The 27,044-nt window shown below is 40.2% G+C and overlaps 2 protein-coding genes across 5 annotated transcripts; both read left to right on the plus strand.

The window, feature by feature from the left end:
• Positions 1-2,297: 2,297 nt before the first annotated feature.
• Positions 2,298-19,995, plus strand: LOC5517246 (A disintegrin and metalloproteinase with thrombospondin motifs 18). 4 transcript variants are annotated; one of them, XM_048733062.1, is made up of 26 exons: positions 2,298-2,403; positions 6,456-6,514; positions 6,924-6,949; positions 7,037-7,109; positions 7,359-7,654; positions 8,090-8,222; positions 8,450-8,589; positions 9,205-9,288; positions 9,584-9,719; positions 10,077-10,182; positions 10,438-10,578; positions 11,503-11,662; positions 12,142-12,240; positions 12,532-12,674; positions 12,988-13,054; positions 13,576-13,651; positions 14,331-14,464; positions 15,672-15,795; positions 16,079-16,168; positions 16,740-16,897; positions 17,133-17,268; positions 17,614-17,740; positions 18,073-18,280; positions 18,515-18,671; positions 18,943-19,247; positions 19,783-19,995. In XM_048733062.1, exons 2-26 carry the CDS (start codon positions 6,457-6,459, stop codon positions 19,786-19,788), a joined length of 3,183 nt encoding a protein of 1,060 aa, XP_048589019.1. In that variant the 5' UTR covers positions 2,298-2,403; position 6,456; the 3' UTR covers positions 19,789-19,995. The 4 variants fall into 4 exon arrangements, with proteins under 4 accessions (XP_048589019.1, XP_048589021.1, XP_048589020.1 ...); XM_048733064.1 differs by having other exon boundaries at positions 14,334-14,464; XM_048733063.1 differs by having other exon boundaries at positions 12,988-13,047; positions 13,569-13,651.
• A 934-nt stretch (positions 19,996-20,929) lies between these two features.
• LOC5517296 (von Willebrand factor A domain-containing protein 5A) lies at positions 20,930-26,629 on the plus strand. Its single transcript, XM_032387290.2, has 4 exons — positions 20,930-22,376; positions 22,994-23,108; positions 24,448-25,033; positions 25,256-26,629. Exons 1-4 carry the CDS (start codon positions 21,181-21,183, stop codon positions 25,861-25,863), a joined length of 2,505 nt encoding a protein of 834 aa, XP_032243181.2. The 5' UTR covers positions 20,930-21,180; the 3' UTR covers positions 25,864-26,629.
• The last annotated feature ends 415 nt before the right edge of the window (positions 26,630-27,044 follow it).

The raw sequence follows: 27,044 nt of genomic DNA on the forward strand, positions 1-27,044 counted from the left end.
GGTGGTCCCTATCCTAAATGCTCGGATTATCCTTTTACAATAGCGGCACAGACTTAACAAGAACGATGGTGATATTTCCCTGTCTTTGTCGTCGCTGATTGTGCTTTTGATGGCGGCCCTGAAAAGAATTCGCAAATCTTGTTCTTTTTTTCAATTGAAATTTTTTAAATGGCTGTAGGCTTTTATTTGAGAAAAAAGGTTTTTTGGAAGTAGAGTAACAGAGTTTCCAAAGCATTCCTTTAGGAGTCAAAGCATCAATCTAGGTATATTAACAAGAGTTGGATAGGATGAGATAATCAAATTTATTTAGGACCACAAGATTTATGACGATAGGGTTTGGGAGCCAGGGGGTCCGGGGAATAGGAACAATATACAGATATAAGCCCCTTGGCTGGGTCGTTGTTTCTTATGCTCCTTATGTTTAAAGTGCATTCATAAAAAATCAACTTCACTAAACTAACTTTTGCTGTTTCAAATTAAGCCAGGCCTTTTGCTACGTCTCGTAAATTTGTTACGGGCTTTTATAATTGATGATAAATAGTCTATCGTAATTGTTTTGTGACTTCGCATCGTAAGAATGAATGTGAAAGGTTAGTCGGGACAGAAAAGGGAGAGGGTATTTATGTCATGGTTGTCGCCACTGCGGTTTAGAAACATACATTTTTCATGCTGGAGAAGGAAAGATTCAGTAATATGATCCGGAAGAAGAAAGAAAACTCTAAAATCACACCAAGAAATCACCCCTCTCACACCGCCGAGAAGCCAAGTATTCGTTTTTTCTATTGTTAGCTTACCGCAGAAGTATGTTTGTACAAACTTCATTGTCAAAATATACAGGATGGAATTATACGGAAGTTGTGCAGCTGTTTATGTACTGTTGTCTGCGGCGTGAGCTTCTGGTTTTCAACAACAAACATTACAATATATCTTGGTGGCCTGACCTTCCGATGTTCTTGCATGTTCGTTAAAACCAACTACTGGTTTAAGATAATCCTCTGATATCATTTGGTTTATTAGACCCGCTTGCTTTTTCATTGACCCTCTAACAAACCTCCCCCACATTCTATGGTCAATGCGAAAAGAAGGCACCTCTTTTGAAAAGGAAATGATTTTGGTTTGCTCAAGGCCTGAATCCGCCAGGTCCTTTTCTCCTAGAATTGCGTTGCAATAAAGAGAGTGAGTAGAATAAAGAGCAATAAAATAAACAAAAAGTTAATAGAAATAAATGGGGTGAATGAGAGTAACGTTCTTTTAGCACCTATTTTTTCCCGAATATCCAAATTATTGAGCTACCATTTTTGAAACCTTCCAAAGTCACTGGACAGTTGATACCGGATTTTTCAAAGGTGTTTGAATCCACAACTATGAAATCACAAAATCCTCAGGTTCCCCCGGATCCGCCACTGCCGGTCTCAGAGACAAAAAAAAGTCTGATACTAACTCTCACCAAGGTCTAACCGCCAGTGCTGAAAAACGAAAGACCAGTTTTTTTTATTAAATGACGGCTTTTACCGGCGAACTGTCATATTTTGGCGAATGCTAAGAAAACTAAGCGCAAAGCTAAGGCTATATATTTTTTATGACTCCCTCATTATCAAACAAAGCTGTTGTCTTTCGTACAGTATGGTTTTAATGCTGTACAGTTCAGGGGCGGTGGATACAGGGGGGTGGATTGGATAGATATTTATTCCCCTTTTTGAGTAAAAAAAAGAGTCTTTTTTGTTTGAAAAAAAAAATAAATGTCTGAGGGACGGACGGACTGTCCATGTGCCTTCGTCTGCTTGACTTTGCTGACGCGACAAATCCAATACAGCTTGAAGTATTATTGTTAGATCTATGTGACCTTCCAAGAACCACTGCATCAGTTATACAGTAATCCGTCTATCTGGCCATGATCCACCACCACTTTGAAATCCTGGATCCGCCTGCAGTTAGTCAAAGCAGCCACTGATGTCAGCCTTTCGTACCTTTATTCGAACGCTTCAAACTACGATTGTGTCTGTTTTTGCCAGAGCAGGCGCATGCGCATGCGTTATTCAGCACTGTCGGTCTAACCTTACCCTTCTCGTGAGAGCTATCATCTGTCTTTTACCATCACCCTTCACCCCTCAAGCATACAAACACTTCCTTGTATTTACCAGCCTGTCAAAGCTCAATAGATCGAGTACGAAGTGTTTGCAAACGGATCCTAGATACTTAAACCACAACAAAGTCAACATGGTTTTGTATCCGTTCATTTGAAAGTTATGACATAGAAGTAGCTGGTAATGACACTTCAGTTCGATTAAGTTTGTATAAGCGGAGATTGTAATCGTATAAATGAAGATTTTTTTTAAGAACCAGGTCTCGATGGTAAGATAATAAGAGGCGGAGTTTTAAGTTTGGATTCCCCACAGCTAACAAGTACGTATATGAACACTATCTGACGTTTATCTGACTAGCCATTGTTCACACTTTTTTTGTTATGATCACATTTCTTTTTTTTTCAACCCTATCATTCACAATTCTCGATTGTGAAAGTCGCTTATCTCATTTTAAGTGTTTTGCTAGACGTAATCGTAAATCCAAAGCTTTTTTTTTTATAATAAAACGCTGCTCTTGTCGTTTGATAAGTGTAGTTCACATCGTGTCCATATATACTTCAAACTAATTTCATATTTTGTCGAGTGCTTTTTCACCACTTTTTTTCGTTTTTAGGGATTTTTTTTTTGTTAAGAGACATTGAGCGTGGCTTTTCCGATCTGGAAATTTTGTTTAACGATCTTTAAAAACACAAAAACGTAGGAGGAAACCCCCGGACAGCCTGGTTTATGTCGGATCGGACCTTGTGGTCTGCGTCGACAGTTGATTATGAAATAAAACCTTTAAAAAAAAAAGTCGACAACAACGCAGAGTTGTTTTTTTTTAAACCACGCTGCTGAACACTTTCTGAAACCTAACCTCTCCGCTTCTGACATAGAGATCATCCCTATTGAAAAAATTAATAACAAACAACTGCGACTCCATCTGCAAAGCAAGAGAGAAGCCACACTGATAGCTCGCGCTGGCAATCATAAATTACTAAATCTTTTGTTAGTTAATCATCAAGGAACTTTGTTAATACAGATACTAGCTGTAACATGCCACTGTAACTCATTTATAACCTAAAGAAGGCAGGTATTGGCCTGCCGAAATATCGTTTTAAAAAAACAACTCTGCGTTGTTGTCGACTTTCTTTTAAATGTTTTATTTTAAAACACGCCACATATTTTATGGAATTGAAATGAGTTACACTCTGCGCAATTGAAAAGTAAGTACTTGGTTTTGCTTTATTTTTTGTCTTTTTCAAAATCGCCTATAAAAGTAACATTGCTTGAAATATTTTACCCTTATTTAGTTATTAAGTTCCCTACGATAATTGAACCAGAAGAAAGTTTTTTTCTTTCGACCGAGAAGAGGGTATAAAAGAAAGGCTCTGGTCCCGGAACAGAATCCTGCATCTTGTAAAATAATACTCATAATAAATTTCCTGTTTCCCGTACGATTATTTTGTTCAACCCGGCATTCCTTGTAAATATCCTTACCTGGTCCTGAAAAGATTAATGAATAATATAGATTTAGGCACTGCCTAAAAGCGGAGCCAGCATTGAACACCTTTTTTGTTGACTGATCGAGGTATTTTTGGTGGATCTAGATTCCTGCTAGGATCCTAGGATCCTGCTCTTTACTGAGATTTATTTATTGTACCAACCAAATGGATCCAGGCCTTATCCAATAATTTAAATTATGCAGTACATCAAAGTTAACAAACACAATTCCTGGTGTGAATATGGCTGTCAAGATTCTAATGGTAAATTCTTATGTCCCATCATAGAAGTTCCATTATGAATATTTTTTTTAAATTAAAACAATACTCCGACAAGCTTTGCCCTTGTGCAGAATATGTCATGGATGTAACAGCATTCCAAAGATTTGAAATAATATATTAAGACTGTTTAGATACTGTAATTTTTATGTATTGATTTAGTGGCGATTCTCTCCTTTATTAGACCGAATATTGCAGAAAAATGTCTGGAAATTAAAATCCAAAAATATATCTCCTTTCATGCATTACATATTGGTGTACCCACCCTTTACCATATAGTGGCCTTGTTGTTGGTGACTTTTAATTTCAAACCAAAGCCTTTCATTGATCTATGTTTGGGGTAGAGAGGAATCAAAGAATATCGATTGACTAAAAAATAGTTGACGGGAGAGGAGATATAAAGGAAATTGACTCAACTTGAAAGGTTTGTTGAAAAAAAATATAACAGTAATAAAAATAATTTGATTGAGCATTTCTTGACATTTCCCCTTTCCCATTATCTTAACCCTTTCACCACCACAGGCCTCTAAAGAGGCCATGTGAACAGAATCCTATTATTGAAAAAGAACAAGGTTGTTGCTAGTGTTACAAAGTTTAAGTATCTTGCCCCAAAAACCCTTCCCCTTAATAAAAGTTCCATTAATAAACATTTGTAAACCTACATTCTGACAAGCTTTCTCTTTGCAAAGAACAAGTAATGGATGAAACAGGATTTCAAAGATAGAATATAGTGTTAGACACAATTTTAGTAAGATGCAATACTGAAGTTTTATTGTACCATTTTTAGAGGTGATTTCCCATCCCCATGGGAATTAATATCTAAACATATACATCCAGTAATGCATTATATTTTGGTGTTTTTAGAAACCCTGGATCCAACCATTCCAATGAAATAAATATGAACCTCTAAAATAAATGTAATGGGAAAGAGACTTGGAAAGGAAATCCTTAAAAGAAGATATAAGTGAAAGTACTAAATGAAAATTTCTAATTCAAAAATCAAATCTGTTCATTAATTTATTTTTGGTGTAGAGGGGAAATAGCAAAGAGCATCAATTACATAAAAATAGTCAACAAGGAAAAGGAAGAAATATGACTCTTTTTTAAATGTTTGAAAAGAAAATATAATAACAATGATGTGATAATTATATTCAGTACTTTCCTAAAATATCCCTTTTCCCATTATCTTTAGGTTGATAGAAAACTGTTTTCTTTACAGATTTATTATTTAAACAGCAAAAGTTTGTTTTTAGTTTACTATAATATAAGTATCTTGTTCTAAAAAAACCTATTGAGTGTGTACTGCTGAATCACGTGGTAATGCCCTAGTCATTTGAGCCCCCTCCCTTATGGTCCTGGGGAAGTCAGGGGTAATGTGGGATTTTATATTACTTTTTAACCAGAATATGTCAAGTGGAGTTGTGGTATTGACAGTTTTCGACTCTTAACTTGGAAACAGGCTTTTATTAACGTCTAATCCCCCACCCTTTCCTGGGACCATGTGTGTAGGGGTATTAAATGACTAGTGAATAAGAACTCCCTACTGTTATCTTTCAAGACATGGTTTTCAATTCTAATGTCTTCCAGTGTTTAGCATTCATCATAAAAGAGTGACATTTCTTTCAAAACAATATTTTCATCAAGACATTTGTAATCTGACTAATTTCCACAACTATTTGAAAAAAAAATAAACACATGAGATGCAAGATGCAGACAATAACAACAATACATATTGGCAATAGGGGTTGATTTTTTTATACTCGGTAAGGAAAATTTCTCTTGTAAGTTTTAAAAGTTGCTGTATCTTCTAAGGATATGTATCTTCTTAGGACTAAGAGCACAGGATACGGACAAGAACGGCCTTCTTTAGCAGTATATGACAAATGCAACACGATATTGGTTAGCCTTTATGAAATATTTCAACACAATCAAGAACAAAGATAGAACAAAGAATGTCAAAACAAAAGGAGTTATGCTCAAATAATTTGATTACTAAGTTAAGTACTCGCATTCTCAAAGCAAACAAAAAGGACAACAAAAAGCCCAATAACTGCCATATCCTTAAGACAATACAAAGCGTCGTCCGAAACTTACCTTGCATTATTTTTGTCGCTTTCTTGTGGTTGTGTTCGCTTTTAAATTTACTAGCTAAAACCAGACATATCCTTACATAAATCTTGGCGTGAATGAATGTTAGTAGATCTCCTCTAGTCGACTTTATCCTTAAGTCACAAAATTTGAGGCAAAAAGAAGTAATCATCGCATGGCAACAACCTTTTCCCTTGCTCCGTGCTTGTATTTAGCCGCCATTACGGGGCCGAGTGGGGCCTGGGAGTTGCGCGGCTGACTGGTGAGTGACACCACAGGGTACCCGCGCAATGACCACAAAACCAAGTCTCATAGTTATACCATATTTCTATACCTATGGAGCTCCGCGCGCCGCGCTGGCTCCGCTAATACTTCCAAAAGGATTTTGCAAAAGTTAATGATATGGATATATTTTGCCTACCGCTTGCTATAAAAAAAACTTATTCTGCACCTGTTAGTCTGTCTCATTCACGTCAATCCCTTTGCTCACCTGTATTTGTCTGTCTCATTGACCGTGTTTCAGGATGGGACTCCAATGGCAAACCATTTCTACGATGTTAATGGGGCTTTCTATGCTAACAGGTAAAATGAAAAATAGAAGCGTCCAAGCCCCTGAAAGAATTATGACAAATATTATATAATACTATTAGATTTATACTGTTTGTTATACCATGTTCTAAAAAAGGAGTCTTAATTTGTAATACACATCTTTCTTTGCCGAATCTCATGCTTTACGGTTTAACGCGCGCTACCGTGGCCACCATCTAAGTTAACCAATCAGCATGCGAGAAACACATCGATTGATACAAACATCATATCTAGAATTTTCGTTGTATTCTAATGATGTGCACTAATGCATTTCTTAGCTTCGCTTCACTGTCTAGTAAAGGTCAATGTAGGCGTCCTCATTAGCCTATTCTACAAAACTGTCAAGGTGGCCACGGTAACGTGCGTCGCATTGTACCTCACACAATTCATCGTTCTTTTCTAGTGTATACGCGGGAAGCTTGTAGTCAGGTAAGAAAGGCACCATTGGTTATGTACAGAAAAAAAATATGATCGCAAAGATGATCTGACCGACTTTAGCAACTTTACCTTTGTCAGGCGTTCGACGTTCACCACAGGATGACCAAATCAGAGTTGAAGAGTGTGTTTGGGGTGGATTCACATAATGAAGGTGATATATAATATGATATATTATGGAATCGTCGAGCTGTTTTGGCAACGCCCTTGGCTTTGAGTGCTTTCAATTTCCTATTTTCCGAAGCAAATTTGACAAAATATAGAGGAATGATATTTCTATTCCTAAACATTAACAACTGTACATTTTTTGTGGGTTGATCTCTAATTCTACCAAAACAGACACTTCGGCTTTCGTATCGAAATAAAGAAGTAGAAAAAAAACGTAACAATTTTGTCCTTTTAGTACCAGAGTATGACGTCACAGAAACAATTCCTGTCGACGAGCAAGGGCAGCCCACACAGGGTTCCCGTCATCGACGGCACCTCGATAGTCATACATTCTACAATCTGAAGGCATTTGGGCGCTCATTGCACATCAAGCTTACGCCAGATGACGCAGTCATAGCGCCAAACCTCGTAGTCACACGACACCTCGGGAATGGCGTGACACAGGGAAACGCAGAAAGAGTACGGCTCTATTCAGGTCACGTGACATCACATCCGGGATCTCGAGTCGCTGTTTCTGATGAAGATGGACTGGTAAGTTGTCATAGGGAACGGACAGAGGGACGGGATATGTTGTCGGACAGGTAGACGACCGGAGCATGTAAAAAGGTTGCAAAAGTCATATGTATGTACCAAGAATGCCGTCTTGCCAGATATTTTATTAGCTGTAGCATAAAGTCTCGCCAAAATTTACTGTTTTTCGCAGTTCTTATAGATTTTTTTAGGATTAACGTTTCCAAGAATTCACATTTAATGTATATAACTTGCAGGATAAAAACGTGAGGAACCACATTGGAAATGGTTGGATTGAATATTTGATATTTAAATAGTCGGTTAATTACATTATTTATTCTTAAGAAACAAATTAAGAATAAATTACCAGGAAATCGAATCTTGGTGTTCAATTAAAAAAACGGTATTAATACGCCCCCTTAAATGTTTATTTCGCTCCACATTTTCGTCTCCTAGACAGGAATGATCAGATTTCCAGATGAGTCCCTCATGATACAACCTCTACCAGCACACCACGCAAAGGCCTCTGGGAGCACGCAGCGAAAGCACATAATATACAGACACCCTTCGCCTCACGACATGCAAAAACGTGAGTTTATGACAGTTTTTTTAGGTAAATAAGATGTTCAAAGAGGACGAACTGGGGTTATATATTCAAAATTATGTCGTTTTAATCAAAAGAGAAGATGGATTGAAATTATGAGATACGGCAAGAATGGTGGTGAGATATGTACTATAGTTTCATTGAGATACTTTGGAATTACAAAGACAACCTTACTACAAGTATTTTTGCTTTTCTGTTATTCTGCCTATAAGGCCAGACAGGTTCCGTGGAGGCATCGGATGAAACTTTAGACAAGCAGAAAGTTCTGGAAGTTGGGATAATGGCAGACAAGGCTGTAATGGATGTTTATGGTGATGGCATAACTCGGCATCTATTGATACTCGCGCACATTGTGAGTTTTTTTTATAATGATGCTAATTATTTTATAATGATGAAATGGATGATGATTGTTGATGAAATGGATGATGATTGTTGATAAAATGGATGATGATTGTTGATGAAATGGATGATGATTGTTGATGAAATGGATGATGATTGTTGATGAAATGGATGATGATTGTTGATGAAATGGATGATGATTGTTGATGAAATGGATGATGATTGTTGATGAAATGGATGATGATTGTTGATGAAATGGATGATGATTGTTGATGAAATGGATGATGATTGTCATGATGGTGATGGTGTTGGTGGCAGGGTCATACCAGGCAAAAAAATATTGTTGGAAATGGTGTCACTATACATATAGTGGCTTGTGCCCCCCCCAATAATTTCGAAACGAGAAGAGGCGTGGCTGTGCCCCCCCAATCTGTTTTAATGTTTCTGTATTGTGCCCCCCTCAATCTTAAGTGGTCTGCTACGCCTCTGGATGATTATCATGTATTATGAACTATGAATGTGACGATTAATGATGTTCGTTCTCACAATATCCGAACCATAACAATAATTGCACTACTACAGAGACATAATTTCACTCCTGTCATAGCATGGCTTTTGGTTGTTTTAGATGCGCAATATATTTCTGGACCAAACAATTGGAACCAAGAAAATTAACGTTGTCGTCAACCAGATAATTCTGGATGAATCCTCGGTGAGTAGGACAATACTCTATATTTTCTATCATCAAAACCTATGAACTTCTCCAAAAAGGAAAAGTGATTACATATATTTACTTGTCTGGCAACCAAATTGAAAATGCCTAAAGAAAAATATAGTTTTAAATAAGGGACCCTGAAATTTTTGTAGATTATTCTACCATCAGAAACCTGTTGCAAAATCACACAGAGGGATTGTCAAGTCTTTTTAGCATGGTTACAAAAGGAGGGAGAGGATCAACTATAGATATAATATTCATTAGATAAATGAATTGTTTCCTGTCAAACCAGTTTGGCTACAGTTCTGACAGTGCCCCTGTAGACCGTCTTGTCGCCATAATTGCATATGCTACTGCCAACCTTCCAAGGGATGACTCGGATCCAGGAAAACCTGACATGCTACTGCTGCTCACAAAGACTTCAGGCGGTAAGTGTAATATCAAAAAGACTTCAGGCGGTAAGTGCAATACCAAGTGTAATGTAATGTAGTATTTGTGATGAATAATGAATTGAAAAGGTAAGAAGGTCAACTAGCAAAGAAATATGGGCATTGGGGTACCGTCGAAAACTGCAGAGTAAACATAAATATTATGTTCGTCTACACAGATAATATTAATTTGGGTTTGTAATTGCACGGCTTTCAAGTGGTTTCCAGTTCCTGAAAGAAGTGTTGTGAACATATTGATGTTAAAACAATACAGACCACAAAGATGCGAATGTTACTATGGTAACAACAAAATCTAGTATAATTGACATCTCTTGTTATAAAATAATTTATACCTAGGTTTAGCAAAGTCGTCATCGCTTTGCTCCGAAATGTTCGGAAACGCGCTGGCGACAAACAGTGGTCTTGGGTCAGCGGCAATCATGGCTCACGAAACAGCGCATGCGTAAGTTTAAAAGAATGGCTTGTAAGGTTTCGTCAGTTTGCTTCATTGGGTCAGAATGATGTAATAGCAGTTATTGTTATAGAATGGTATTGATTATAGCGACGACGACGACGACGACGACGATGGTGATGATGATGATGATGATGACAATGGTGATGATTTTGATGATGATGATGATGATGATGATGATGATGATGAGACAATGGCCAATATGGTGGTGCTAGTGATGATAATTCTTATTACAATTCATTTCAGCATGGGTGTTCAACATGACAATCTCTACTCCAGGACTGATTGTCCCGACAAAGTCTTTTTGATGTCGGGGCAAATGTCAGATCATAGTAACTCGATGCTGTGGTCTCCCTGCAGTCGGGAGAACATACAGGAATGGCTGAGGTGCGTAATATTACAAATAATACAGATCCGTAGCAGGCCTCGTAAGATTAGGGGGGGGAGGGGGAGGGGCACAATGCAGAAACATTGGGGGAACAGCCAAGCCCCTACTGGTCATTTTCTTAATGTTTAAAAATATTGGTGGGACATACCCCAAGTGCCCCACCCCTGTTACGGCCCTGTAATAGTTTTCTATATACTGATTTTATTATTAAAAGACTACAAAAACAGCTAAAACATGGTAAATTTAATATCGTTGTAATACAGCAATGATATAAGTTTGCATAGGTATTTTGGGTATTGTGGTGCGGCTGATATAATGAAAATATGGATGGTATTTTGCTACTGCTAATATAGGTTGCATAGATGGTATTTTAAAGTTTCTGATGCTCATGCGTTGTTTACTGTCGAATTCGTTGTATCGCGACGCCGCATTTTCAAGACATCGATTTGTTTTTGTCTTTTGGGATTTTCTGTTCCGCCAGTCAAATTTTTCTAAGCCAATCAGATTCTTGCCATCTCTCGCCTAGTGCAGTTGCCTGGCTTTCTGTCGCGACACTGTCTGGTTTTCGTCCAGAGGATAGCCAGGGACGTGCACGCAGCGAGACTTTGATTGACTAAGAATGGTTTTACTGACGAAACAGAAAACCAAAGCAAATCGTGTTTTGAAAACGCGGGTCACGATACAACGGATTTGATAGTAATACAAATCTAAATGGATTGTAAAATCTTTACAATAAATGGTGGAAGGTCCTTGTTTTTAGATGACGCTTATCCACACGCGTTGTTTAAAACACATCTTGAAAATTAATTGTAAACTCTTCACAGTGTTCCAAGCTCTTCGTGTACCGACGACGCACATATCCCCCCCTCATCCCCACGCGTTGTTAAAAACACACCCATAAAGTAAGTGAAATCTCTCCACAGCGGTCCAAGCTCCTCGTGTTTGGATGACGCCCCTCCCGAGTCACGTGTTCTCTATGAGCCCGAAGCGGTCGGCAGGAACCTTCCAGGAAAGCTCTTCACTCAAGACGAACAATGTAGAATGGCCTATGGGTCCGCCTTCAAGAAATGCCCTGCAACCTATGTAGGCAGGAAAGAAGCAGTGAAGCGTGAATAGAAAAGAGCTTTTAATAATTGAAAAAAAAATAACAATAACACTGATGAAAAAAAAACGATGATTTTTTTTTTCATTTTTTTTTCATTTGTCCAGTCGGTACGAGGTATTTGCCCAGTCAGTACGGGGTATTTGCCCAGTCGGTACGGGGTATTTGCCCAGTCGGTACGGGGTATTTGCCCAGTCTGTACGGGGTATTTGACTGTTATCCACCTGCCCTACAGATTCATACAACCTTTTACGACGCGCGCGTGAAACCGGCGTCAAAATTGTAAACAAGATCGCAACGTTTATTTTTATCCTCAATCACACACGCGCGTCGCAAAGAGTTGTGGGAAGATGTAAGGAAGATGAATTAGTAGTAGCCATCTCAACATGTTTTACGAACGGTTTTTTATTGCTATCTGTCTATACATACCACGTATCAGATTGTTTCTTTTTGTTTTCAGTCTGACTGCAGTCATTTGATGTGCTCAAAAGACGGTGGCACGACTTGTCTTCGTTATCACGTCCCCATCCCCGACGGCACCAGGTGTGGGCCACGGCATGTGAGTAGTCTTCCAAGAAAACCTTGGAATATTGAAAGCTAAAAGAGAGCCAACTGGAAAGTTAAAGAACAAGGAGTCAAAATCGCTTCTTTGGGGCTGTAATTTTGAGTAAGATACCGCAAAGAGAGAAAGCCTAGGGGGGGGGGGGGGGAGGGAGGAACCCTAAGAGTAAAGAACCAGCAGCAAAAAGGGTCGAAATTACTCTTTATTATTATAGCCGGTCGTATTATTTCAGGTTAGTCATCATCATCATCATCATCATCATCATCATTATTATTATTATTTGCACAGTGGTGCGTCAAGGGGCAGTGTACCGATGACGGATCACGACCCATCGACGGCGGTTGGTCCGCATGGAGTTCTGGGTACTCTGCTTGCACCCGGTCTTGTGGGGGAGGGGTCAAGTACAGAACGCGCGCTTGTACAAATCCAAGGTGGGGTTAGGATTATATTTCATTTTGAGTTGTTTTAGACAGTAATTTCGCACATATTGAATGCGGTACTGTATGCAGTGCGCTGGCGATGGTAATGATGATAATGTTTTATTAATCCGCCATGTCAATCAAGCCTGCGCATTTAATCAAACGTTGTCCTTCAAAAGTCTCACACACGCACAAAAAACTTGGTGATTAGATGATTGGCTAATGTGTAACTCAATTCTGAAAACATACTTGAGTGCGTAAAGATATGAATTCTAGTCGCCTCTACGGAAAGACTTAAAAAACCTTTATTCTTTTTTTTTTGCAGACCAGCAAATGATGGCAAACCATGCGAGGGTTCGCCCAAAGGACACGTCGCCATGTGTAACATCCAGGTATGACACAAACAAGGACACGTCGCCATGTGTAACACTCAGGTATGACACCAACAAGGACACGTCGCCATGTGTAACGTACACTCTGGTATGACACAAACAAGGACACGTCGCCATGTGTAACACTCAGGCATGGCACTAACAAGGACACGTCGCCATGTGTAACACTCACGCATGACACAAACAAGGACACGTCGCCATGTGTAACACTCAGGCATGACACAAACAAGGACACGTCGCCATGTGTAACGTACACTCTGGTATGACACAAACAAGGACACGTTGCCATGTAAAACACTCAGGTATGACACAAACAAGGACACGTCGCCATGTGTAACACTCAGGCATGACACAAACAAGGACACGTCGCCATGTGTTACACTCAGGTATGACACAAACCGCAGGAACAAAATTAAAACTCCTCGCAAGATTAGAGGGAACAGTTGGTTTTCAGTGATAGTTTTAAGATTCTATTCAAGTTCCATTGCAAACGCTTCATATTCCCTTATTCTCTTATTCAGGATTGCCCCCCAGGCTCTATGGACTATCGCAAACAGCAGTGCATAGCGAAGGGCTACGGCGATACTCACCATCTGGGTAACTTAAAATATAATTGTCACCATTTATATTGCTCTGCGCACTTACCGTGTCAACAAGACAAAGTTTATGAAAACTATCCATTATTCCTGGTTCACACTAGTGACATAATGACATAGGTGCGTGCACCCTTATGTTCATATGTTCAAGTGTGAACGGTTCGATATTTTTACATAAGCCCAATATAACGACATGAACATAACAGCATAAGAGAAAAATCAGTTTTTTTCTTTTATGTCATTATGTCCAGGTCGTTATGTCGGGCTTAAAAGAGCGCGCTAACCTATGTTGTTATGTCGTTATGTCACTAGTGTGTGCTCGGCATTATGTCATTATGTCCAGGTCGTTATGGGTGCGCGCGCCTATGTCGTAATGTCACTAGTGGCACTAGTCATAAGCATGCGTCAATCAAAGTTGATCGTCACAAATATATAGTGATAAATAATATAGGGTTAGAATGTGAGGGCCCCGGCTCGCCTTTAAAGATAGATGCTAACAAATATTAGGAAATCCATCGAAGAATAGGGTTCACTGGAGGTGGGGGGTATCATATGTAAAAAGGAAAGTATTTGCAGCCTGTGCACCCCCTGTGTACGCGCCGTGGTACGCACAGACTGCAAAAAGAATCTGTCTGATTTGCGGCATAGTGTGATTCCCAGAGTTCCCTTTTTCCTGCTAGCAGAGAATCTTTGCTTGTTGTACTGTCCGAACCCTGGAGGCGACTCAGCGACATATGAAGGTGTCGTCAAGGACGGGACTCGATGCTACTCTGATAAAACTAATCGCGACGTCTGTGCTCAAGGCAAATGCATGGTACGTAGATTTACTTGATGATATTATTTTGAGATACCTCAAAATGACTTGGCTCTGCTTTATTTCGGTGCCAGAAGAAAACAACAACAAAAACCTTACCGTTCCTCTCGGACCTTGGCACTATTTCCAATAAGTGCTTAAACACAATAATTACTTACGCCAGTGGAGCAGTCTGTATCTATATGTGGGGCTCTTACAGTTAGCCTGGTCGCGGGCATTTACTTTTTCGTGCAAAATTAGGCGACCTGTTGAGTCACGGCAACCATCTTGCTCTGTATGGCGAGAAGCGAGCAGAAGCGAAAAGAAAAATTGCTTCCGCGTTTAGAACCCTTTAATTTACACGGATCTATTCTACTTAGACCAAAAATATAGTTAGATTAATTAATTACTTTACTAAAAAATAGGAATGAATGCTTGTGAATAAAATGCCGATTGTTAACCATTTAATTAACACGTATTTGGGTTAAGGCCCTTCTAGACGGCACAACTTTTGCCTACAACTTGAACGCGCGTGCGCAGACATTAACGCGAATTGTTTCGTCGTGTAGATTGACCTACAACTTGCTTACAACTAACGTTCACAACACGAAAAAAAAACTTGTGTAACTTGGTAGTTTTGCACAAAATTGTACAACTTGACAAAAAAACAGCCCCAAAGGAGTGGGAGAGGGTCTGATATAACACCAACTGTTCGAGGTAGTCGAGTGTCAGGCAAAGAAAGACTCGGAAAAAAACGCAGATTTTTTTTTTCAATATCTGTCACCCAGAAAAACTAATATAAAATAGCTATCCGCTATCCATTCGGAAATAGCGCCGGTAGTTACACTTTTTTTCTTCCCTACGTTTAATCTATTCCTTTGCTCTAGTTGATCTTCGCCTTTGTTTTTATGCTTATTTAAAATTGATACAATGACCAAAGCGGCGATACATCTTTTGTCCGCCATCTTGGTTGTTGTCATCTCCAGTCCCCACGAACTGCAAACCGAGCAAATTGCGTGCGACATTGTGCAAAATTTGTAGGCAAAAGTTGTACCGTCTTGATGGGCCTTAAATTTCGCTCATGGATTGTTTAGGAAATGTATCCGCAGCCTAGGCATGTCTTCCTGGCCTAGGTGAATTTTAGTGCGGCTATATTTATATTGTGTGCAATTTCCGTCCTGTTCTCCATTCTGTTATACATTTAATGTTGCCCTTCTCTTTGCTGCAGTCCGTATCATGTGATTACAGCATCAACACAGGGGTAAAGGAGGACCGGTGCGGCGTGTGCGACGGCGATAGTTCATCATGCACACAGATGAGCGGCTTCTACAACACGCACTGTCCGGGATGGGGTAAGAGGCAAAAGAGAAACGAACTATCCCCAATCATGCACTGCTCGGGCCAGATGGGTATGTGGGGGCCGCCCCACCCCACCTCATCCAAAGCATGTACAATTCCGTGGACTGAAAAAAACGAATCAAAAGTGAGATTTGCGCAGATAGGGGTGAGAATGGGTAGAACCCTTGCTAACAGGGTATTCTCTTCCCAGTATCTCCTTTTGTTTCTCCCTTTCAAACCCTGCCTTCCCTTCCCCGCCCCCTCCCCTGACATACCTCGGTCGTGTCTATTTTTCAGGAATAGGTCAAGCTTGTAACATCTTCACGGCCCCTGTTGGCGCTACGGATGTCAGAGTGCAAAAGATGGCTGCGAACTTTCACGTTCTTGGTAATAAGATGGTTAGAAAACCTTTTATTGGATTAAAAGCTTTCTGATCAGTTTCCACCTACTTTATAATGGAAAATCGTTATTAAGAACTGTTTTAGCAAACCATAAACAATGTCCGAATTAAAGTGTATTTTATACACATATATAAAGTTTAATAACTTTTCATTTGACATATATCCGATTTTCCCCTTTCCGCTTTCGCAACAGTAAAGACAGTAGCATAGGTCTTTTTTTGCATAGGCATTTTCTCCTGTATGTGTTTTAGATAATGTCTCATACATTTACTGTATTTTTTGGCTGCTAGAAGGGGCCAGACCCTGCCTAGGCCCCTGTCTTTGCCGGAGATTTTGAAATCCCCAACTTTGTAACATAAAAACTCGGAAAAATCGGACGCTCTCTTCCTTACCTCCATTTCAGGACAAAACGAAAAACCTCGCTTACACGCCTAATTTCAGCACTCACCAATATCGGCGTTATAAAGGAAAGCGGAAATGGGCTATTTTGATCTTTCCTTTTTTTTTCAAAACGCATAATGGCGATCACTGACTTGTAACATTCTTGATTCCAACAGGCTTAAAGAACAGTGCAGGCAGTCACGTGATTAAGCATCCTACTTGGTCAACTGTGGTGGAAGTGGCCGGTACGCGGGTGTACTATCAACACGATTCCAGCGAATATAGGGACCGGTTATACTTTGCCGGACCAATCACTGAAGAGCTGACTGTAGTGGTGAGTTTATTTTACAGTGGTAGATTACTATAAACGTACCGCTTTTATTAAACGGCCACACTGCGGAATTACATTTTGTACTCTTTGACAATTCGATCATGTCTTTCCGACAAGATGGCGCGGCGTGATTGACAGAAGCAAGAGTGCGGTTGCAGGAATTGGAAATTATTGGCAAGAGTTGAAACGAATATCAAAAACCGCAATTAAGACCACATTGTTACTCTATATTTTCCAGATCATACCCATAGGAGGCGATAATTTTGATGTCTCCTACAAATACTCCATTCCTGGATCTAGTCCAGTACCTAGCCAGTCCGAGGTGCAATGGTCCAGCGGTAAATGGGGAGAATGTTCGCGGACATGCGCAGGAGGTGAGAAATACTGATCACATGACATCTGTATCATTTCTATTGGTTCCTCCGCTCACATTGTTCTGTCCTCTACCTGATCACTGTGTTGCTGAGGCTACATTCCGCAAACCAAAACTAAATGATGAATTATATGGATTGAACCTTGAACAACTGAATATGAACTGAACAAACTATTAACGAATAGGGATAAATGCCCGGAAATGTATGCCCTTATAAAAAGATAAATAAATTAAAGAGTAGAATTAACAAAGCATATTTTGGGTATTACTCAGTAAGCCATGGTCTAGTTCCATGTAAATGTAAACTTGTGATAACAAATCGATTAATATGCAAAATTGTTTGAAGGAGTACAGACACGAACCACATATTGTCAAAGAAAAGTCGACAACTCTTTTGTTACGAAGAAGATATGCCCGCAAGACACCAGGCCAGCGGAATCTCAAGCTTGTAACACGCAGGCGTGTCCTCCAAGGTTTGAGGGACTATTACTGTATTAATGTTGGTCTCTACAATGTAATGATGACGAGGATGTAATAATAGCGATATCTGGTCATTCGTGACGACGGGACGAGGAGATTATAAGTTGTTTGATGAAAAAAAGGTTTCTGTTAACCACCATTTGTTGTTATTTTAAACGAACTTTGATAGAAAAATTACGGAAGAAAATCTGGGAATAACCAACAAAATGCTTCATTACATGATATAATAAAAAAATATCACAACCGCCACCACAAATCAACCAATAGAAATAAATTCCTTATCACACTCCTCTTGCTCATTGTTGTCAAAATCATTCTTTACCAGCTGGTTCGCTGATTGGTCGCCTTGCTCAGCCACGTGTGGAGGTGGTCATCAAACACGTAAAATCATATGCCGACAAGAAGTTAAGCCCGGCCAGTACCAGAGCCTCGCGGACAGTTCTTGCAGCGATACCAAACCCAGCGGTGAAATCGAAAGAGCATGCGCACAAACTGCCTGCTTACCTGAGTGGCAGGCTGGGGACTGGAGCGAGGTCAGTGTGCTGCATAAATATAAACAAAGAGCGCTTGTAAAATCACGAAATATCAACTAAACTTCCTCGCATTTGTTATTTAGTTAGTATGACAAAATAGCGGCTGAAAACAGACCGTTTTTTGCCTTTCCACTCTTGCGTCGAAGCCGTTCCGTGCAATGTACTTGCTATAAAATAGTGTAATATACCATGTAAGGCACCATAAAATGTTTATACCTGTTTTGTTTTTTTCAGTGTTCAGCATCCTGTGGCGGCGGTATCATAACCCGTCCTTTAAAATGCACGCGAAAAAATCGCGTAGGCGTCAGCGTGACAATTCACAACTTGCTATGCCATCACTCGCTTAAACCGACTACTGAGATGGCGTGCAACCAGGATGTACCGTGCCCTAGTAAGTATGACCCTACGTAGTCCGATCATTTATTGAACCAGTCGTTGTGATCTCACGTAATCCCGGGATTAGGGACATATTCGCCGTGAAGTCGAGAGTTATCGTTCGATCCTTTGCACTATAATGTGTTAATATCACTGAGCCAAAAGAATGTATAGACAGCTTGGTTCCTAACACTTTAGTGTGTAGAATGGTTAAAAAATAATAAATTATAAGCAGAACAAGAACCAGAGCAAGACTTTAGCATTGGCTATTTTTTATTTTCGTTTAGCTCCGCCTCCGTGGAGCTTCCATTCACTTGGCTGTTACCGAAACGACCCCGAGAAACGAGCACTCCCGGTATTCATGGCTAGTTTTCGAGACAACATTGACTGGAAGGACATGAATAAGACAGTCGTGGCATGTGCGAAGTATGTGCGAGAGCACTCGGAATACTCGGTATTTGCCATCGAGTTTTACGGCGAGTGCTGGTCGGGACCAGAAGCAGAAGCGAGATACAACATGTACGAGAAGTCCGAAGACTGCTACCAGGGAACAGGAAGTCAGAATACTCTTCATGCCTACAAGTTTAACAAGGTAATGCGCAGAAATAGGCGGGAGAAGGGTTGAAGGAGGAGAAGGGGGAGTATATGCAAAATCTTCGTCATACAGCTTTCTCCACCCGTGGGATTAGAATAAACGTGAATTGTAAGTTGGTGATGTATCACACATATATAAGAACCATAAATGTTATAATAACAATACATGAAACAGGAATCATAAATGTATCAACAACCATAAATGTAATAGCACATCGCCCATAAATAACAACTTAACCATAAATACATGTATGGTTGTTAAAGGTTTGATTAATGTCAATGTCATGTTAGGCGCTTCCCGATCCAAATTTCGCCTCTTGTACCTCGTGATACGTTTGGATTGCGATCGCCTTTCTTTTGCCGTTACATCCCATTCTACCTCGGCTACAGAGCATTGTCTAATGTCGCTAGCTATCGCGGTAATAAGCCACTGTCAGAAAACTTTGAGCGAGGCTCAGGGATTCTGGTAGCCCTACCTTGATTATGATTATATACTGACTTCCTGAATATTAACGAACATTCTCTTTTTGTAGTTGTGATCATTTGATCGAAAAGTGACATATTCAGATGATCATATCCATGAGTCCTGGGTCGTGTGCAGTGTAAAGAAACTCAAGCACCCACTCCAATTGAATGTAACTCCCTGCTTAAGAATGTGTAATAAAGGCAATTTGGTGTGTGTATATTGACAGTTAGTGGGTGGTGACTATTGATCCAGTAGATCTAATAAAAGTTGTTAAATTTAGGTTTAATGCCCGCATGAGTTTCCAGTCTTCGTACCCCACCATGGAAAGTTCTTATGTGTCCCGCATTTTTTAAGCCTTCAGTAGTCATTATCCGACCTCCTCCCCCATAGAAACACACAACTCTTGTAGGGCTTCAGACTCGCTATATGAGATTTTTACCCCAAATAATGAAATAAAGTAGGACTCAAACACGTTATTCCAAGGTCTGCTTTATTTTACGGTGGATATATTTTCATTAACATCGATTTCCCCTATACATTACTTTGTAGAACTGAAAGTATCCTTGGGGTGCCTGTGGTGCCGAGGGGGGGGGGGGGGGGGGGGAGCGGAAAACTTTTAGCTATATCAAAAGGGGAGGGCTCCGAACAAAAACGGTCCTCTAAAGGTGGGGGGATCTAAAATTTTTAGGAGCCATACTTTTCATCTTTAAAATGTTACTGATATGATCTAGTTTGAAGCCCAAATACAGATAAAATATTAAGCCTAATGACAAATGTATTCAATTACTTCTCTATAACTGTCTTTAAAAACCATGGATACTTCCAGTATATAACAGTTGGATTTACCGATACAGTTTATTATCAGAATTACAGGAACTAATTGAAATAAACTTCTAGACAGTGGTGGAGCATGCAAATCCCCAAAACGACATTCATACATTTACACCCCTTGGTGTATTTAATGTAACACTTTCTTACCTTGCTAGCAGGGCTTTCTTCCTGTTTGTTTCTATCAGTTCACTTGTCCGTGTTGCGTTACTTTTCTTCCGCATTCTCTTTTGTTTGTGTCCAAACAAACAAACACGGATAAGTAAACTGATAGAAACGAAAAGGAAGAAAGCTCTGCTAGGGTAAACATGTATGTGAAATCCTGAAATAATAACCACTCGAGCGTACGTCCCTGTGTGACATGAATATTAATGCCAGTATCTTCTGCTGTTGAAGAAAGTTGATCAGCAACTCTGAGTTCGATCTGATAATATCATTATTACTGTATTTACTCGTCCAGTATGAGCTCAAAATAATTTCGCTGAGGTTAGCAATTTGTCAGTATTTTACGTTATTATGACGCAAAGTTCTATATTTAGCCCAAATTCTCCCAACCTATAAAATCCTGTTTCGACTTGCAACATTGAACACGGAAGGGAAGTCAGCATCGAAAGAAAGCGGCCACAACTAAGGCAAAATGGTTCACTTCGGTCTAATCGATAGTTCACGGAACCAAGTCCCTCTGCAACGTATAGAAATACGAGCTAAGGTCCATGGCTACACGGCTGAAGTCATTGCTACAATGACTTACAATAACAAGATGAAAAATCCGATTGAAGCGGTTTATATTTTGCCACTTGACGAGGAAGCGGCGGTGTGTGGGTTTAAAGCGACGATTGACGGTCGAACTATCGTTGCCGAGGTACAAGAGAAGCAAGAAGCGAGAGATACATACGACGATGCTATTAGTAGTGGTCACAGTGCCTTCCTGCTCGAGGAAAGCGACGAGAGCTCGGATATTTTTCAAATCAACGTCGGAAACCTTCCTGCGGAATCAACGGCAAAGGTAGAACTAACGTTTGTGTGTGAGCTTACCGTGGAGAAGGAGGGAAGGGTGTGCTTTCTACTTCCTACAGTGTTAAATCCAAGATACACACCACAAGGCGGAAATTCTATCACTGCTTCTCTCCCTCGTGTCGACTCCGCATACGAGTTTGACTTTGAGCTTCTCGTGCAGAGTGCGTCCGAAATACAAGAAATAACCTCCCCCCACAGTAAGCTTAACGTTGTAATAAGCTCCGAGGATAAATGCCAAGCGACAGTACGCTTAGCAGAACCATTCAAGTTCGATGTTGATGTAAAGGTGATGATACTCAACCGTGACCCCTTTCTTCCACAAGCAACCTTTGAAAATGGCGTGACAGGATCGAACATCACGCAAGATTTCCTTGAAAAGCCCTTGGTCACGCTCAATTTCATGCCAGATTTTGGCAAACAAGAAGCATTAGAAACTGGTGAATTCATATTCGTGATAGACAGAAGTGGCAGTATGAGCGGAGACAGAATAAAAAATGCCAGAGAAACACTTTTCCTTTTCCTAAAAAGTTTGCCTGAGCACTGCCATTTCAATGTCGTGGGGTTTGGAAGTTCGTATGAAAAGCTGTTCTCTTCCAGCACAAAGTACAGCGACAGCAGCGTAAAGAAAGCATGTAACCACGCTAAGAATTTGGAAGCCAACCTGGGTGGCACAGAAATATTGGAGCCGTTGAAATATGTGTTTTCCCAGCCGGTTATCAAGGGTTCCCCTCGCCAGGTGTTCCTCCTGACGGATGGGGAAGTGGGGAACACACAGCAAGTGATCACTCTTGTCAAGAAAAATTCCTCTCATGCAAGGTTAGTCCAGTTAACAGTTGTTAAGCCCCATCTACACTAACAATTTTAGTTGACAACAATATTTGTTGGGATCTACTTAAACTATTTTTAATGTGTGACAATTTTTAATTGCCAAGAAAAGGCAAACCTGCTTGCTTTTGAGCAACTATAGTTGCCACATAAAGATGATTCTGCTCCATCTACACATTAAATAAAAATTGTCACATACGAATTGTCAACTGTTTAATTGTTAGTGTAGATGGGGCTTCAGGGACATTGTCAGCCACGCCCTGTTATTGTTTTCGTTTAATATTGAATAACAAATTATTTGAGGAAATCCGGAAATAATTATCTTAAAACAGGTTTTAATACGTTTTCTATATGTTTAATTGAAAATTCTGACCACACCTTCCCCAAATATACTGATGAAAAGATTGTTTTTTTGCTAGAATGAGCGATGACAAGAGACTTAAAGAGCAAGATCAACTTTTTAACTCTGTTTTAACCCTCTTTAGAGTTAAAAAGTTAGAAACAGGCTTTGATTTTCAATAGCCAAACGTCGTGTGCTGCGGTCATACGAATTGCGGGATATCGAGCCAGATTACTTCAATGGATTAAAGGTTATTATGGACTTTCAGGTGCTTTACTTTTGGTATTGGCCAGGGAGCATCTACGGCACTCATCAAGGGCGTCGCCAGAGCGGGTCAAGGAACCGCGGAGTTCATCACGTCAAGCCATCAAATGCAAGCTAAGGTGAGTGCTGGGTTAGGGACCTACTGTTCAGATAACTGATTTTTTTTCGGCGCGGTCGTTGCTGTGTCTTTCAGCTGGCCAAAGATTTGTGTCACGCGGGAAAATATCGCAGGTTGTCGGGGCTACGCTACTACTTGCCACGCGGGAAATTATTGCTTGTTGTCGGGATGCGTTAGTACTTGCCAAACTTTAGCATTTTTGTCAATTTACCGCAAACTTATGCCGGGAGTTAATGATGCGTTTTGTTTAGTTATGAGTCAACGGGAATTGGCCTCTCCCCAATGGTAGGCGGGTCCATATTGTTTTCAATATATTCGTGAATCGTAAATCGAGCGCCTATTCCCGTTCCGTATTCATCTACCACCGGTAGAAAGTTGGTTTTTACTTCGGGAGCAGGTATCGTCTAGGTCTAGTGAAATTCTGGTATAGCCAGAATTGGTATTAAGGAAGCAAGTGCAAAAATGATTTGAATGTTGTCAATCATTCTGGTCACGCATGAAGATTGTCATAGCTACTAGCTCGGCAAGCATGAAATGCGTTACCTCCGAAGTCAACAATAATCGTATAATCATTATGTAGGTCACGGCAAGTCCAAGGGTAACCCACTGGCATGCCTGCGTTGGAAGGTCGTCCTTCGAACACCCATTGGTTTAGAAACTTAACCAAACGAAACAAAACGTTTTTCGGGGTGTCAGCGAAGGTCTCTCGTTTGGGCTTGCCGTCATTAGAGAGAATACAAAAGGGATGCGGTACGAAACCCCAAATGATTATTCTTAAAATATCACTTAAAATTTACTTGTGTAAAGTAGCGTTTGTAACAGCGACTAAATGAACCCAGTACCGTCCCCACATCTCATCTCTGTCGTTTGTTTCATTTGCTTGCTTTATCTGATAGTGAGGCGCCGCAACATTGTAACCGACTGTTTAAAATGCTCGCAAATCTTGACAGTAGTCATTGAATGATCATATGCTTAAATGCGTGACTAAAGTTTTTAACCGCTTATGTTTTTTTGAGGTTGCGCTGTATTCATGAACCACCTCTTGAAACCTTGATAGTTTAAGTGATTCATGTATTTTAGGTGAACACGGCTAGAGAGGGCCATTAGAAAAACTACACACAGGTTATAATGTTACCTTCTTTATTACAACGCCACTCGCAAATCGCGCGCTCTGATTGGTCAAGGGACCATGAGTAATTAGCGGGCACACGCACGCTTGGCGTGAGAGCGTGCGCGCGTGCTCCCCAAAATTAGATTGTAACGTAAGAAAGCATTTCCATTGTTGTATAAAACAAATAGATCTCATTTTTATCTATTTTAAAATAAATTTTGAATTTCAGGTTGTTAAGACACTTCGCAATGCCCTTCAACCTTCAATGGAAGACATTAAAGTCACATGGGACCTACCCCACGGATGGGATTCACAAACTATCCCTAAGAACTTACCCCAAGCCCTATTCAGCGGAAATCGCATCATAGTCTATGGGCTTCTCAGCAAACAAGGGGGCGGCCGTGATGAAGAGCTTCAAGGCAAGGCGACCCTTCAGGCTACCACTCGAGACAATACCAGCAATATGCGAACCATCACACATGAGGTTGCATTCAAGCTAGAGTTGAAGGAGAGTGACGGATGTTCCATGATGCACCGTGTGGCCGCAAAAAGGTTTATCCAGGAACAACAAGATGCCATGGAAGAAGACGCCTCTAGCTGGTCGGATGATCTGAAAGCCAAGGTCATTAATATCAGCAAGGCTGCCAATGTTGTATCCAAGGTGACGTCATTTGTCGCCGTGGACAGCGAAAGTCATGTTCCAATACAAAAACCCATGAGGGAAAGCTCTGAGATGTATGCTTTAAAAGAATGTGGGTTTATGGGCGGTGGAGGTGCTTTATCTTCAGCGCCAGCCCCAAGGAAATGTTATAGTGGTAAGTGTTAAAATTGTTAACATAAAAAACTTGAAAGCGGGTTGGGTAGACTGTGTAGGCTTTACTAGAAGTACGACTTTTTATGCTCCAATGGTTCTGACTACTATTCGCGTATACTGTCCATGTCATCAGGTTATGGCCTTAAACGTCCTTACTATAGCATTAAGTTGGAGTGGGTGTGTCATATTGAACTTAAAATTAAAATTGTTTACTCTCTTTCAGGAGGTGCTTCAGTAGTCAGGATGCAAAAGAAAGGTGGAGTGGGTTTTAGTTTCTCCGTTCCTAAAGTATTCCTTCCCAAGAAAAAGTCAGCCAAAAGTAAGCCCCAGCCCAAAGGTCCAAGTCCCCAGCTCTCACGTATGAGACACTCGCCCATGGCTGCAGAATCGATGTGCTATGACCCTACCATAGAAGACAGCTTTGATGACATACTAGCCGAGGAAGAAAAGCTTTGTATGCCTTCCGCTGAGGGATTTATAAAGAAAGAAAAGAAAAAGGCGTCCTCTTCTCTGACCCTAGAGCTCATCGCTCTTCAATCAGCATCGGGTACATGGACCCTCAGTGCAGAGCTTGCCGCCATGCTGGGCGTTCCTGTGGATAACCTTCAAAAGGCGTGTCCTGATGGGGTCGTTTTTCCTCTGTGGGCAACAGCTCTTGCACTAGTCTGGCTACATGCAAAGTGTGCCGAGAAGAAAGACGAGTGGCAAATGGTAGGAGACAAGGGTCGAAGAGCTCTTGAGAGAGGTTTACCAGCCGGAAAGACCTATAAAGAAGTGCTAGAGAGAGCAGCGACGACTCTTGGAGTCAACCTTCCAGATACGGCTTTTTGATAAGTGCAGTCATTACTGTGTATGTGACCACTGGTCTTTCAAGTCCCTTTCAATGATTACAGATATCAATGCGAGCTTCAAATAATGAAAAGATCGCTACATTTCGAACTCCCAGAGGCAACTTTTTCCGATACTAACCCTCCCTCCCAGCCCATATTAGGCACTCGTTTTCTAATGGTCTGAAAAAGCCTGATTGCTCGGGAGACCTGTAATATTTAAAAATGATGAATCGCTAATTTTTTAAGGCCTTAGACCTCGTTATCGATGACGACAATAAAATCTTATTAAACAGTATTGTAATTTAAGCGTTGAATTTCTCGACTTAGACTTTTTTAGGGGAAAAAGTAAAGACCAAAAACCAAAACAACTACAAAAAATTGATAAGCCCTCCTCCAGTATTCCCTTTCCTAACATTTTTCTTAGATGAAGTATTTGCATAAGGAAAAACGAGTACTTTACTTCCCCCTCCCCCCTGGAAATTGGCACTCTAAAATAGCCCCTGCCATCACCCCCGATATTGTTTCCTGGAAACTCTTAACCGAACTATCCATTTCATACATACATCATTTTATAGTAGAGATAATACAATAGTTATGGTAATAATGAAAAATACGTCAACAACTTATAGATTATAATTTGTTGTGAGGTAAGACTAAAATCTAACTGCGAAAAGTAGGCGATGGAATATAAAAAGATTTTATATTATAACCATAACAGAATAAACATTAAGACTTAAATAATAAGGAATTAAAGGGATAAAATCGTATTTACTCACTTGTTTGAATACGTTTGGATACTGCCCTTTACAAAATAACGTCGCATATCTGTATAGAAAAGATAATCACTAAAGATTGATTAGGTAAAAATTGAGGATTAATTTGGAAAATTTATTTTGTTGAAATGTTTTTTTACAGCGCAAATAATGTTTGTAAAAATACAGACTTTTCGAGGCTACTGCCTCATAATGAGTGTCTAAAAGCAAATGCTTTTAGAAGACACTAATGAAGAGACAGTTGCTTTTAAACGACACTGATGAAGAGGCAGTAGCCTCGAAACGTCTGAACAAGAAATATAAACGTGAAAGATTGATTTGCCCGAGTGATTTTTCTTGAGGCCTACAAATAATACTGTCAGTTGTTCTGATGGGCCGCGAAATTGTTTCTAAAAATAGCCTAGGGTAC

The sequence above is a fragment of the Nematostella vectensis genome, chromosome 9 (genome assembly GCF_932526225.1).
Source record: "Nematostella vectensis chromosome 9, jaNemVect1.1, whole genome shotgun sequence".
Classification (NCBI taxonomy): Eukaryota; Metazoa; Cnidaria; class Anthozoa; order Actiniaria; family Edwardsiidae; genus Nematostella; species Nematostella vectensis.